The following is a 15,131-nucleotide window of genomic DNA, read 5'->3' on the forward strand; positions in this document are numbered from 1 at the left end:
ATTTTTCAAATGACACAAGCTGCATTTTATGAACTTTATGTGTGTTAAAAGTTCATACTTAGGAGAGAACTTAAGATGAAAGTTATGAACTTTTATACGTATTATATAAATAGAATTAATTTATGGATATTTCATTGTGATGCTATTTGCTTATTTGTTGTTGTTTTTGTTGTTGTTGTTGTTGTTGTTGTTTTTCAATTTCTTTATCGTAAATGTTCAGTATGTTTCATTATTTTCTTGAGATGAAATGTGATGTCTGAAGTAATTTATTAAACTATAGTTTGTACATTGAAGCCTCTACTCTAAAACTGTCCACATGCAATTAGGGATGCATATTATCCCCAATATCATTTAAATTATTCATTAATGATCTTGATGTATGTCTAAAATCATTAAATATAGGTATTCAGTTAGACGAGGATAAAGTTTGTATTTTACTCTATGCAGATGATATTGTTCTTTTTGCTGATAGTGTAGAGAATTTACAAAATTTAATATTGTTATATAACCTGAATGACTGGTGTGAAAGATTCGAACGATATGTTTATAAATATTAGAAAACACAATATTGTTAATTTCTGTTCGGAGGTTGTTCCTAGATCTGATTCTGATTTATTTGTAGAGATAATGTTACAGTTATAAGTATATTGGGTTAATACGCGATGAACATTTTGACTTCAATGTTACATTTAAGATGTTGATTCAGAGTGCTAGTCGTGCATTAGGCTTTCTCATTGCTAAAATCAAACTACCTGGCGGAGTTCCGTATAATATGTTAACCAAGCTGTATGATTCATTTCGCTGGCCTGTCATTGGCTACCGGGTAGTGGTATGGGGACATAATTGTTGCAGTCCATAACAGAGCTATGAGGTTCTTTCTTGGAGTGGGTCAATAAACCCCTAGATGATATGGGATGGGTTCCGGAAAACTATATGCTAATGGAAGAGGGTGACTAACTACAGAGCCCGGTTTTCCACTGCTAACTCGTCACGAATGAATAAGCGTATAGCACTCTGGGCCAACACTGGTTATACTTTATTAGAAAACATCTAAATCATTATGGGTTCGCACAGTATTCTGATTTACTGCACCAATGTCCAAATATAACATTTTCAAGCATACTGTGGAAGCTATGTCTATAAGTTATGTAACAATGGAGTGGGATGTTAATTTTAATGCTGTCCAATGAACTCCGGTAGAGGAAGAAATAAACTTCGAACATACTGTACAATTAAAAAAGAGTTTCGTGTCGAGAAGTAATGTACTATGATATTACCAAATTCTCACAGATCAGCACTGTGTAAATTAAGATGCGAAATTGCCCCGCTCCGAATTGAGTTAGGGAGATATTAAAATTTATCTATAGAAAGAACGATCTGTCCGTTTTGTTATGTCAACAACAACATCAATGTAATTGGAAATGAGAGACATATTTTACTTGAACGTAGTATGTACAATGATATCAAAGATACCCTTTTAGTAAGGCCATAGCTTCTGACCAAATTTTATTGACAAGAGTAATGCTGACAAAAAGAAAAAAAAACCTTTTGACTTCTGATATTTTAACTAGTAAGAGTATAAGCCAAAACCTGCTTTACAATATCATAAAGAAGACTGTTTTATCTGTGTAAATAAGTATATCTGTTACCTTTTACTGTTACTGAAAAACAATTGCTATTTGAATCAGCCTCGACAACCTCAGCCCTTGTGGGGTTAATACATGATTTTCTAATTACGATCATTCATTTTTCAGTTGAGTATTCTAGTCACTTTCTAAAGTTATATCTGGTTAGACTTATTAACAGTTGTTGCTCAGTATTATATGTGAATATGTACATAGCAGTGTGATATATGTGCGAAGTATATCATTGTGAAAGTAATCCGTATGTCAGTTTGCATCACATAATTTAAGTGATACTGTGTACTGTAGTGGTGTTGTGATGTTGTTAGAATATAGACATAAAGTAAGGTGACATTTTCAGATTAATAAAGTTTTCCTTACGTTTATATGGGTATGTTGATAAGATGATTTAATACTTGATAAAGACAAGACAATCACTTTAATATAGATTACACTGGGTGGTCTATGATTAACATTTGTTGGAATTCTTACCAAAGACACGATTTACTAGTAGATTTTGCCTTCGCTGTAAATTACAGTTATTTGTCATCCAGTCTTTCATGTAGGTGCATACATATTCTTCTTTGTATTATGTTTAATTATTTAAATTGTTAATGCGATGTAACTGACTGAATAAAATATCGTAGTCACTCGTTCACTCAAATAAAGTATTTATTCACATATCACGTATACTGTGAGGCAACACTCCCTCACCAGATCCACTCATTCAGACATCACAACCCCCTCCACCCCCCACCCCCACCCACACACCCTATTCACACATCTACCTGCACTTCACCCACTTTTCAATAACCTACTAATTTTTTGTCAACTGTTTTTGTTGTATGTCTTGTTATTTTTACCTTAATATTTTTAAATTGAATGGCCATTTACTTGTGCTTTTAATCCTTTACTGTATATCTGTATATATTTTTTAAGTGGTAGAGACTGAAAAAAGGTCAGGCTAGTAAAATGATGAAACTTTTGCTTTTGTGTAGTAACAGTTAGAACCAATCGAACTATTAAGAATGTCAGTAAAACAATGTGAAATAGGCACTGCCTAAATCCGGGATTGATCTGCGTTCAACTAACCTCAATTAAATTTGAAAAAGCATGTTTATGGACAATGTAACTTTAAGTGATTTTCTTCTAGAAAATGTATCATATTTATGCAAGATGCTAATTACACACAATGCCAATTCGTAATTCACCCTCCTGATTGGCCCGAAACCATTTCCGCGGAAATAAGAAAAAAACACTGAGTACTTGAGATACTGATTTTCTGATACACTGTATTAAACCGGCGCACCATGAGAAATATTTTGAATGGAGGGCATCAAGTGCGTTTGTATTTGAAATTTGCATATTTATTATCTTTAAGGTAATGTCAAGAAGTTATATCCTGTAGTATTTCTGCAGAGTTTGATCTGTCATAGATTTGATGTCAGAATTAGTCCTCATCGTTGTCAGATCGTCTGTCTATAATAAATGTAACTACATGGCCCCTTAAATAGCAATATGTTCGCTATATACTATGTCTATGACACTCTAAAAAAGAATAACTGGTGTTTGTCACTCTACTCACTTGTTTTCATTCAAAAGATGCGATTCACCTTCCAACAACATCCAGCTAGCTGTCACAGACGTAAAAGGTATATAAAATAAAATTCTTTCCATTTGATATGGCAAAACCTAAACCCACAGGTCATTGCTTTGTTTACTATGTACGAAAAGTTGCGGTTCGTTAAATTGTGTAGACGCTTACTGACAGAAGGAAATAGCATCTTAAAATATATGATTATTCCAAACAATCATGAGCTAAACGTTCACTGCTCGTACATGAAGGATACAATTATTTACTTGATAGTATAGTTTTATTTGGCATCTTGCATATTACCCTGGATGGATAGATAAAAATATCAGGTATTATTCCGAATGTGTATCCCTTTTAAACATGCAGTCTCAGACATATATCAAAATAAATACCATAGCCGCCCTTGTAACCCACTTCAGACTTTTACTTCTCATCCTAAATATTTCGGAATTCTCACTAGCAGTAAGAGCGGACGTACTGTTCCAGTGGTAACACTTTCTGATTACGAAACCATGGGTCATGAGTGTAATGGCCCGCTCCTCAAACTAAAAAATGCTGACACTGGGATAGGCGTCCCAGGTATGGCAGCTTTAAACCTGGCACACTGAAGAACCAGGGAAGTTTCTATAATAAGAGCATCTTCTATATACTGCACTATTTTCCGGCTAACATTACTAATAGTCTTCACGAGGAGTCGCCCATATGAGTTACCAGCAACGACGATAAATAAGCTTACAAACAAACAAAAAGCCTATAGCAGGAGAGCGTCAACCTCGAATTCAGGAGGTCATAGAATCGCTCCCAAAAAGACAAAGCCAGTAGCTCCCCTGCTTGGTGCTGAAATTTAAAGGGAGACTTAAGTATCTTCTGTTATACACCTTAATGGGGATAGACACTATCAAGAAGAACGTATCGAGAATGATTGAAGTCATAGAACATTTTTCACAATTGGACCACAATGTATTAGAATAAAGCCAACTGCGCACACATTTTTTGCAGACAAAAATCTTTGTATTCAGCTGCTTTCAGTTGTATGTTTACAGGGTGTTGTATTTTGTCAAAGCATAAAGAATAATTGGAATTATAACAAGCAAATACAGTGAATTTATATCCCTCACCGAATATGTTGTTTTTATGAATGGAGGGCGGGGGCGAGGGGTGCTATATTTTGAAAGCTACTTACTTTCCAGATATACACACGTTATGTATAATAGGACTGTGCCATTGTTTGTTGGTGCCTTGTTTACCAAACAAAGGGGAAAACAGTTACTCTGCCCTACAGAGACCTATATTTGTATTACGTTTCATGAAGAGTCACCAATGGGTAATTTTGTTTTTAGGGAATTTATTAGTTTTGAAACGATTCAAAGGCAATAAGTATGCGTTAATTGAAAGCGCTCCTGATGAAAGATGTGTATGCGACACTGCCCTATAGTGATCTATAGTTGTGCTAAATTTCATGAAGACCCACCAATGGACTACTTTGTTATGTGGGAGTTTATTGATTGTAAAACAATTAAAGGACAATAACTCTGTTTATTGAAGTGTTCCTTGCAATATATGCACGCGTTTTACCGCCTTATAGCGATTTAAAGTTTTGTTAAGTTTCATGAAGATCCGTATAAAGGTTTCTTGGATACATTCAAAAATCCTTATGTTTTACAAAAGCAAGGGAAAAACTCTGCTTTAACTAGGTCAAGGGGGGATAATATTAAAGTGAGCAAAGGTCATGTTCTATTTAAAAATTGTGCCAGGTTTGGTGATTCTAGCTAAATTTTTTAATTATAAGCATTTTCAGGTTTCTGCTTTCTCTGGGTCCAGCGGAATAATACTAAATGTGAGCAAAGACCGTGTGCTAATTAATGTCAGGTTTTTACTCATAAAAGGGTCTACAACATTAATATATGAATATAGTGTATTTGTGTGCATGCGCGCCTGTGTTAGTACCAGGCCTATAACGATACAGAATGACTATTTGTGTGATGAAACTAAACAAAAAAATACAGATTGGTTTTATCATTCTTTATTGACTGCATTTTTATGTAACAACAGTATCGCATTTTTTAAAAGTAATAGACATAAAAATGATACGCACTTGTAAATCTAACGTAAATTCATAAATATAGCTATGTCGAAAATGAAGGTGATTCTTGATGTGTAATAATCATGAATATTCCTAAAACGTTTCTGTTACCGTAACTACCTAACATACGAATTATGTCTGGAAATAAAAGACAAATGAAATAAAAGCCATGATATGTAGATATTACTCAAACTATTAAATTTCAGTTAAAACAGGAAGAAAAATATCGCGCATGCGCTGTTAGGTACTAGTATTAGCAATCACCGCGTATTTTACTTTGCGATAAACGGCACTATTTTGATCTTCGTTGCGGGAAAAGCTAATGTTTGCACCGAGGATTTTTTGTAAAACTTGGTCGCCAAGTTTAAGCGTGTATTCTGTTCAGGGTTCTCAATGAATTTGTAAGAAAGTCCTAATGGGTTATTAGATGTGCAACACCCCTCACACGGACATTATTAAGCCGAATTCTAGTATAAAGTAAACTTAAATCGACTCCATGATCCCAAAGTATGCCGGCTAGATCGCATTCGTAAAATCTTCTACAAAAGTTAAGCAAGACCCAATATTCGCACCTCACGTAAAATAACTGCATTGTCAGAAATGAGAGCTGCTCTCATGAACTTCAAATGATACATTTGAGCCGCGACATGAAAAAACCAACATAGTGCATTTGCGACCAGCATGGATCCAGACCTGCCTGCGCATCCTCATGGTGCGGCTCATATCAAACTTAACAATTTGTTTGCTTTTAACCAGACAGTCAAAAAATAACAAGACGCTCTGAAATTTCAACTGACCTGTTTTAAATGAAGGACCCTCTACCGAATACTAGACTGGTTGTTTGTTCATACTAGACTGGTTGTTTGTTCATACTAGACTGGTTGTTTGTTCAGACTAGACGACTTGCATATATCTTGTATCAAATGTGCCACGTATTTGATAAATTAAAACTGTAAGAAACCATTTGAAAAGATTAAAAATTTAAAAGAACGACAACTCTTTTTACATACTGCTGTTTACTTCTGAATACAAAAATATTAAAACTAGCCATTACCTGATTACTCGACGGATAGTTTTTAGAATAATTTTTGTACTGTATGCTTATCTTGTACCTGTGAAAACAAACGAAAGCTAATAGATACTATTCTTATTATTTTTGTGTGTTACAAACATCAGGTAATTCAATTTTCCAACTAATCAAATAACGCTAGTTGTCACTGGTATAGTCTGGCGATATCGCGAGAAGCAGCAGCTCAGGTGCTAGATATATGAGATGAGTCTATTTGTAATATAACGCTTTGTGACAGCTTGTTAAGATCTGACACTTCCGAAAAGTAATGCGTTTTGATGATCCTTGTTTTCTGTTTTAAATAACTTTGGACTCGGATCTCCAAGGACATCCCACAATCATTTTAGATATGAGATCGAGATAAGTGCATGATAGCTTAAATAACCAAAGGAATCAGTTTCAACCATACACGTGTCTACATGCTATGAGAACAATATAGTTTAAACTATTTACTCATTTAGGAGTCAACATTAATTTTAACACTTTTAAGATTTTCTTTTATATAAACAAAGAAGGATTTTACCGTGTACTGTCTTGTCGATTAAAATACGTTTCGCAAAATGACTTACTTTTGGCTATTCCGCCTAAAAAAGGATTCCAGATTAATATCCCTTCCTGGTGTAATTCGAACGTGTTAGAATGGAAATAGATTTTAGTTTTGCGTGTTTTGTTGGTAAATAAAACAAGTTTGTTTTTCGTTCGGATGGATGCGTCGTAATTAATCAATAAGGCCTTCGGCCTTTGTGATTAGATTACAACGCATCTGAACTCAAAACCGTGTTTTATTTGCCAACAAAGCAAGCAAAACTAAAATCTATTTCCCAAATGAGATTATTCTACATCAACTTCACAGGTCAAACATTGATGGATGTATCACGGACAAACAATACTTTGACATTATACAGCTTTTTACACACTCAGAACAAATCTGTCATTAAAAGCGCCAGCGCTTTTTATAAATAAATACATAATTACAAATCATTTTATTAATATCAAGCGGGTGCACCTTCAACATTGACATGAAATAGCATTTTTTGTCTCGTAAAAGGAATTCAAAGTAGTAACCTTTCTTGCCTAGTAACTTAAAGCTTGCTTGTGACGTGTGCTTGATTATGCAAAATATCAAAGAAACATAACCATTTTCGGTATATATCACGATCTTGATTGAAAATAGTTCCTATTTGATTATTTTTTATTTTCTTATTTTTTCATTTATTTCATTTTTACCGATTTATAGCATGTACTGAATCACGCAACTAATCATTATATATTAATCAGTGCCTAAGCATTCCATTAAAAAAAGTCAAATATTGTGTATATTCAATTGCTTCAATGTAATTCTAAGTACAACATGTACAATTGATCATAAAGACGAAACAGATATGATGAGCCAAATTAACGTATTTCATTTAAAAAGTTATTTTAGTTAAATGTAAAAATCCAGATCTAGTTCATTAGCAGTTAAATGCAATATGTACATATTGGCAACACACACTGCTCAAAATGATTAAAGTTTGAAAATTTAGACAAATGCATTTTTGAAACATTTGTAAATGTAAACATACTGTTCTTCACACCAGACTTGGATTTATAACAAGAAACACCACAATCCTCTGAAAAAAGAGTATATTATCAATGGTGTTACACATTTACTTTGAGCGAGGTAGTGTTGTGTACTTTTGTATGACTCCTGATATAAATCGCAAGCTATAGTCAAAACATGGCGACAAATAATATGAAAATGCATTATAGATGTCATGTTATAAGATACTTATTGAATAGCTGGCTGATCAGTAGTTAACCCTTACCCTGCTAAATTTCTAAAATAGACTGGCCCATCATTCAATTTTAGAAGCATCACTTATCATTTAAAGGCGTATTCACTGAAAATTTACTGACTGAATAGCGAACAGTTCACTGAAAATTTACTGACTGAATAGCGAACAGTGCAGACCATCTTGGTCTGCACTGGTCGCAAAGGCAAAATCATTTGCCGCCAGCAGGCTAAAGGTTAAAGCTAATTGCTTTTCGTCCCTCGGCAAGCCATTCAAGAAGCGCATAACACTGTCCTGTTTGTGAAGTTTTTTTCAGTAGTCTAATTACTTTTGGCAAATAAATTTACTACTGTATTTGAAGAAACGGTAAGGATATCAATGTGTGAGCTAATAATAAAACACTATTATAATTATGTGTGAGCTAATAATAAAACACTATTATGATTTGATGTACTTTTTTCTGTTACTGTATTTATGGATGATACTCTAATTGTTATTCACGTACTGAATGGCTTGTCGGTTAATAGTGGAAATTATTGCCCGAGATCTAAGAATTTCGTTTCCTGACACCAGAAAAAAACTTTAGTAAAATTTAAAGTTGAACTATATAGGCATTAAGCTAACAATAACCCCCCTCCCCAATCTATGGATATTTCTACGCTATGATTTTCTTAAAGTACATAATTTGAGCTATCATTCCAGAAATTCTGCCGTCTGATAGTAGGGTTCTTTTTACGTTACAGCCTACTTTATACGTTACCAGTAACATTTTTTTAGAAAATATTGACTGGCACTACAGTTAGCCATAAATAGTTTACTAGCTACACAATATGTCAATATATGAAGACAGAATATACATATTTATATTTTGTAGGTAAAAGTGTAACTTATAGGAGGTATGTGCTTTAAGTTATCATATGTACGTTGCCAAACATCGTAACTAAAATAGAAAATAAAACTAAATGTGAATTTATATTTCTTTTGAGGTGTCCATGTTATAAATAGAAGTTGTGGTTATAACAGATAAGAGTTTGACATACATCAGGAGTAAAATGTTTCTACTTATTACGAGAGAGTAAGCTGTAATGTATAGTCAAGAAGATAAAAATAATATATTTTTGACTATTAGAGTTTCAAATTCATGATATTTTAAAAAAAAGTCAATAATTGGGATATGATAAAATATTTAGATCAAACAGATATGTAACATGTACAAATTTCATGAATATGTATCATATATATTATATATGATAAAATAAATAAATATATAACAAAATATAAATCTATTTAACGAAATTTACTAATTAAATCAAATATATAATAATAATTTTCTTCAAACTGAATTTACAATCAAGATTAACAAATAAATCCTTTTCATGTAAAATGAAACAAATTTCATTGAGAGGAAAATAAAAAGAAATAAAATGAAATAAATAAATAAATAAATAAATAAATAAATAACAAAGATATGAAAGATTTTCAGAGAGTGTGCACCTTTGAATGATAATGATACAGTCCAGCATATCTTTCAAATGTCTGTGGATGCCAGTAATGAAGGTGGCAATAAATATACTACAGTCACTGTGACATGTGACTTGGCTGTAGCTAAGAAGGCATATTCATTGGTTTGGCAGTCTAACGATGAACTTACAGTAACGTATAGTAATGTAGGTTACAATGTCAGTTCTGTTCTACATGCATTTTTATATCAAACGTGTTCGAACTTGATGAGATACTGGCATTATCTAAGTCTAAACATCATTATAAGGATTACATAAACAATCTATTGACTGAGAAATGAAAAGATTATATCGTGAATTTTAGTAACGTATATAATAATGGTACCACACTTGTTCTTAAAACTGTTGAACGTTAAGTTCTTAAATACATGTATCTGAAAATACTATATTTTAGACATGACTGATATTTTCTGACAATTAAACCTATTGAAATAACTGATACGAGTATTTTTATAAAACAAATGACAGGTAACGTAGAGTACATGCTGTAATTCATTATAGAACCCACTTGCCAGATGGTAGAATTAAGAAATATGCTCTACAGACAAGGGCCTTAAAAATAATGGGGTCTACAAAAATCCCTAGAGGGGTGGGGGAGGGTTTTACCTTCCAGCTCGAGGCCTGATGGAACTGTGTTATGAAATTCATTAGCCTTTAGTGGATATATTGCCGTATAATATTTTATGGAAAATACTGATGCAAAGTCTGAAAAGTATATAAAGCGCATTAAAAATAAGTTTTCTAAAAAATAAATTTAAATGGAATGGTGTGCACTGCATGAACTTTGCAAACTGAATTGGGTTGGAGTATCTAATCATAATGAAGGAACTTGATGGTACACAGTTCTTTTAAGCCGTGAAAAATACTCCTGTCTGGTTACAATCAACCATTTTTTCCATTAAGTAATCTCTGCATTCGATTTCAGCATTCGTCGGTTATACATGATAACTATGTGCTCGTTTGAGCAACTGTAACAACCGAAGGATGCCGAAACAGCATTGTGAAAATACATAACATCACGGACATGAGTGATTATCATAATCGGTCCTTACCTTTAAGAGCAAGTTTCTTATTAATGATTACTTTTACTCCGACGTACATGCGAAGTTTTGGAATGTAGTCGAATATCAAACATAGCAATATATGCGAATTTAAGGTAGTGGGCTCGTAGAAATTCGGCAAAGTTCGTTTGATTACGTATTCTCCGAATGCTATTTCGGCATATTCCGGCTGGTACGGAAAGTAATGTGTTTGTCTGAGCTACATTAATAGCCGAAGAATACCGAAGTAGGGTGCAGAAACTACGTCATCGCACGGAAATTGCCGAACGTCATTACAGATCCATTACCTCTAACCAAGAACCGAATAAGCTGAAACTTTACGCGAAGTAGGTTTTAATTAATGCATCTGTTTTGTGAAGGTATTTTGCTTTTTGGATACGAAAATGAGCAGTTTATATGTTTCCGCCAGCAGATAATTAGTAACATAATCAGTTACACTACGAATCAAACAAAATACAACGTTTCAAAATAATTCTCAAGATGGACTCTCTTCACATTTCTTCAGATAAAGCACATTGTCGTCTATATGTGTCTGGTATTGACCAGATATCTGCCTGCAATCAATCACCCCTCTATTCATGCTAAATTTTATCTATGAGTAAAGTTCAGATTGTGTTAGTTTTGCAGAAGCTAAAGTTGAGCCATTTTATTTATCGAATAAGCTGTTAAACATAATTTCTATAAGAGGCCCTGGAAACAGTCAAATTTTCCAATTTGTGCAATTCTTTAATCCGAGTTCAATGGCGCAACTACTTTATCAAACACTATTTTATGCATTTTGACAAATTTCACCACTTTCGATTACTTAAGACAGTATACACAATTCTCTGTTCAGTTCACTTCGATTACCCTATACACTTCTCTGTATAAAAATCCCATTCCAACACAAGTTAAATGCAAACGCACCGCATTCCCACCATTTATTTTTTATAGAACTTCAGTGGAAAAAAATATACCTTATAACATACTTTTGCATCTTTTGACAAAATGCCCAGTACCTATTGAAAATAGGTTGTTTAGCCATAATTTTTCATTCAATTTGATTTGATACTGCACCAGATTGTAATGTATATCCAATACACTAGCAAAACATTGACGTTCTTATATGCGTGTGTAATTTCAATCACTTCTTCGAAGTACAGGCCTGGTTATACTTCCTTTAGAATAATTAAAAGTATATTCAATGCTTTTACCAAGCCTTCCTCAACATCTTCCATGCATAAGCGCTCCTATTTCTCCTGAACGATTAACAGTATGTATTGCTTTCGAATAAATCTGTCACAGTAGAATGGGAATATGTTTGTATGCTATGTATGATCATGCAAAAACCCGCTTTACATTTCAGCAATATTCCAAAACATTCAAAGCTTATGAGCTCAACTTCTCTTCCAACACAATCATCTTCTTTTGTCATTAATTAGGCCTCACAATTGCTGTGCCCAGTTCGGTTCTAAATTCCGTCATTACGCATGCGTGCGGACTTCTCACGTGTCTAAATAAGATGTGTTGGATACAGCATCAGCATCTTTGGGAAGTGTTTTCTCAACTCGCGTAATTCGTTGTTTCAGTTTCTGTTGAGTTGAATTAAAATCAGCCAAAAGCCTTGCAAATCTTGTCTGCAATGTATCTAAACTGTTTTCAATCCGTTCGAGCTTTTGCTCCGTCGTTTCCTCTTGCTGTTCCATTTTTTCCATGAGATCCTCGTCAAGCAGGTTATCTTTTCTAAGAATTTTCTTACCCTTGTCTATTAGAATTTTCTTTGCCTCAGGGTATTGATTCAAAACCTCCCAAAGATCGTCTTTCGAAAGACAGAATAGGTCTGAGTAACCAACACTTCTAATATTTGCTGTGCGCCTGTTGCCGTTCTTATTGCCCGCAATATTCAAAATACTTATTTCACCAAACACACTCCCTTCACTCAGAGTAGCAAACGTAGTTTTTCCATCGTCAGAAACAACACCAAGTTGTCCGCGTTTCACAATATACATTTCCTTGCCAATATCACCCTTACGGCATATGTAATCCATTGGACTAAACACCTGCAACTTTAATTTCAGCACCAATTCTACTAGTAAGCCCGGCTCACAGTCTTGAAATAAGGCCACTCTTTTCAACGTTTCTAAATGAACATGTATTGCTATCTCCGCTTTGAGTTTATCCGGTAAAGCGGACAATACCTCCTCTTCATTCAACGATTGTTTATTAATCCACAAATAATCAAACCACTTTATAACTCTCTGTTCTAGTTCCTTGGAAACTTTTCTGAAGTCCATATATTGTTTTACACCATCCATTTTCTGCTGGAACTCGGCCCTAGTAGCGTTCATATTGGTTATCATTGAACCAACATTACCGACAATGGTAGCAAATATGAGCACTCCAATGAGAAAATCTACAACAACAAAGAGGTATTCAATGTCTCTTTCTGGTTTCGGTGTTTCACCAATGGTTGTCAAGGTCAACGTTGACCAGTAGAAGCTGTATATATACTTCCTGGTCAAAGGTCTATTTTCTGGCAGCGAAGAATTTGGATAAACCCATTTGTCGGTTCCGAAACCTATTGCGTGTGATATTGCAAAGTAAACACATGCGTTCCAGTGAATAATAATTAATATATACAGCACAAGGTTCATTATTCTAAACAAATTTGTAAAGCTTGTTCGTGTTGCCGTCCGGTCAAAAAATTCGAATAATCTTCCAAATTTGAAAATTCGATTAAATCGAAGTTCTGGTATATTAAATCCAGTAACGATATATAAGATGTCTGTTGGAAGTATACTGATAATATCCATTTTAAAATTTGTGCTCTTAATGTAGTTCTTTCTCAATTTCTGTGGATTTGTCACAAGCAGGCCCTCTTCTAAATAGCCTGAAATAGATAAAAGATAATTTTCTCTTCAAATTACATAATCATACTGTCTCTATTTTATTTCATACATATATTTTGTCCGATGTTTCTCATTACAGATCTGATGCAGCCATTCTGCGCATGCCCGGAAATGATTATCAATTGGAGCGCACGGTAAAAATACGGAAATTTTTGCATGTCCGCACGCATTTAATGTATAATATGTATAATATACTGACTAAAGGTTAGGATTAGTATCACCATGGTTACAAAATATATACATTTAAGGTACTTTTCATTCAAATTGCTTGAATCCGGTATATACCGGAGTCTGTAATATATCACAGGTGCACCAGATCTGTTTTTAGTCACAGCCTATTTTGTCAGGCCAGTCTGTAATCACGTCTTCCAAGTCGTTCCAGGCAGACGGGAAATACCATACGTATTTCTCGAGTGATTACTCAAACTGAGTTTCAATATGAAATGTTTAATGTTTTATATGTATCTGTCAACATGAGAGATTTTTAATGTTTGAGGTAACTGCATCCTATGCTGGTTGATATAACTGAGCTTTTGTGCTACAAGTACACTAAAGCGCAACTTTTATTTTGTATCTATTTTTTAACAATAGTCAGTGGTATATGGAATTGTAGTTTTCCGAGGCAGGCTATCAACGCTAAGTAATCTGTTTTTCTAGACAATAAAGCGACAAAAACACACATGACGCCAATATAAGCCATTAGCGCTTCTGCTGTTTCTGTAAACACATCAATTTAGGCGGCGGCAGTGCAGCCAGCATCAATCTTTGGCTAGGAAGAGGAAACAGGTCTTCCTTAATTTGGACTGGAAGTCAATAAATTCTATCAATCAACTCGACATGTTTCACAACAGAATATCTTTTTACGTCCTTCTACTCATCTGTATGTGCGCGAGCATCTGTACGTGCGCACGCAATTGTCTTAGATCGTACTATTGAGTATGACGTATCTTTAAATACGAAACATTACGACATTAAAATATATGTTATACTTACATTGAAATATTTTCAAAGGGTAACAAAAAGGCGTAACAGAAGCTAACTGTCACATTTGAACAAGTATTAAATCAATATCGTTATGTATCAGAACTGTAACATTCTTATTTTTAAAAAAACAGTTAAATGAAATGAATATGTGCGCTGGTATATCATTATATTGAAATCTATAAATCAAATCGACTGGTAATACTGTTTGCTGTTTCAAGTATTAAAACTTAATTGTTTACTAACCCGTTTTATGTATCAATTTTCTTTCATGTACAAATTATTTTTCGCATAATATTATCATACCCTTTGACTAGCAGGGCATATTTTAAATGACTCCACGCGAAACGCGTCATTGTATGCGTATATATTAAAAAAAATTAGAAATAAAAGGCACTTGCTTTTGGGGTTTACATGGCAGTTTTAGACGGAATTCCGCCTCGGACAGCATGGAAATTGAAGTAAGTATTGAAAGGAATGACAAAGACAATTTTAGTTAAGCCGGCTAAGCGACCAGTATGAATCCTGATAAGCTTGC

The 15,131-nt window shown here is 34.0% G+C and overlaps 1 protein-coding gene across 2 annotated transcripts in view; it reads right to left on the reverse strand.

The window, feature by feature from the left end:
• Window positions 1-5,256: 5,256 nt before the first annotated feature.
• The window catches only part of LOC123557771 (cyclic nucleotide-gated cation channel alpha-3-like), a 111,280-nt gene continuing 101,405 nt past the window's right edge, over window positions 5,257-15,131 (reverse strand). For both annotated transcript variants that reach the window (XM_045349454.2, XM_045349455.2), the window contains one exon: window positions 5,257-13,593. In XM_045349454.2, coding sequence (XP_045205389.1) covers window positions 12,209-13,593 — 1,385 coding nt within the window. In that variant the 3' untranslated portion in view covers window positions 5,257-12,208. The remainder of the gene's footprint in view (window positions 13,594-15,131) is intronic.

The sequence above is a fragment of the Mercenaria mercenaria genome, chromosome 5 (genome assembly GCF_021730395.1).
Source record: "Mercenaria mercenaria strain notata chromosome 5, MADL_Memer_1, whole genome shotgun sequence".
Taxonomy (NCBI): domain Eukaryota; kingdom Metazoa; phylum Mollusca; class Bivalvia; order Venerida; family Veneridae; genus Mercenaria; species Mercenaria mercenaria.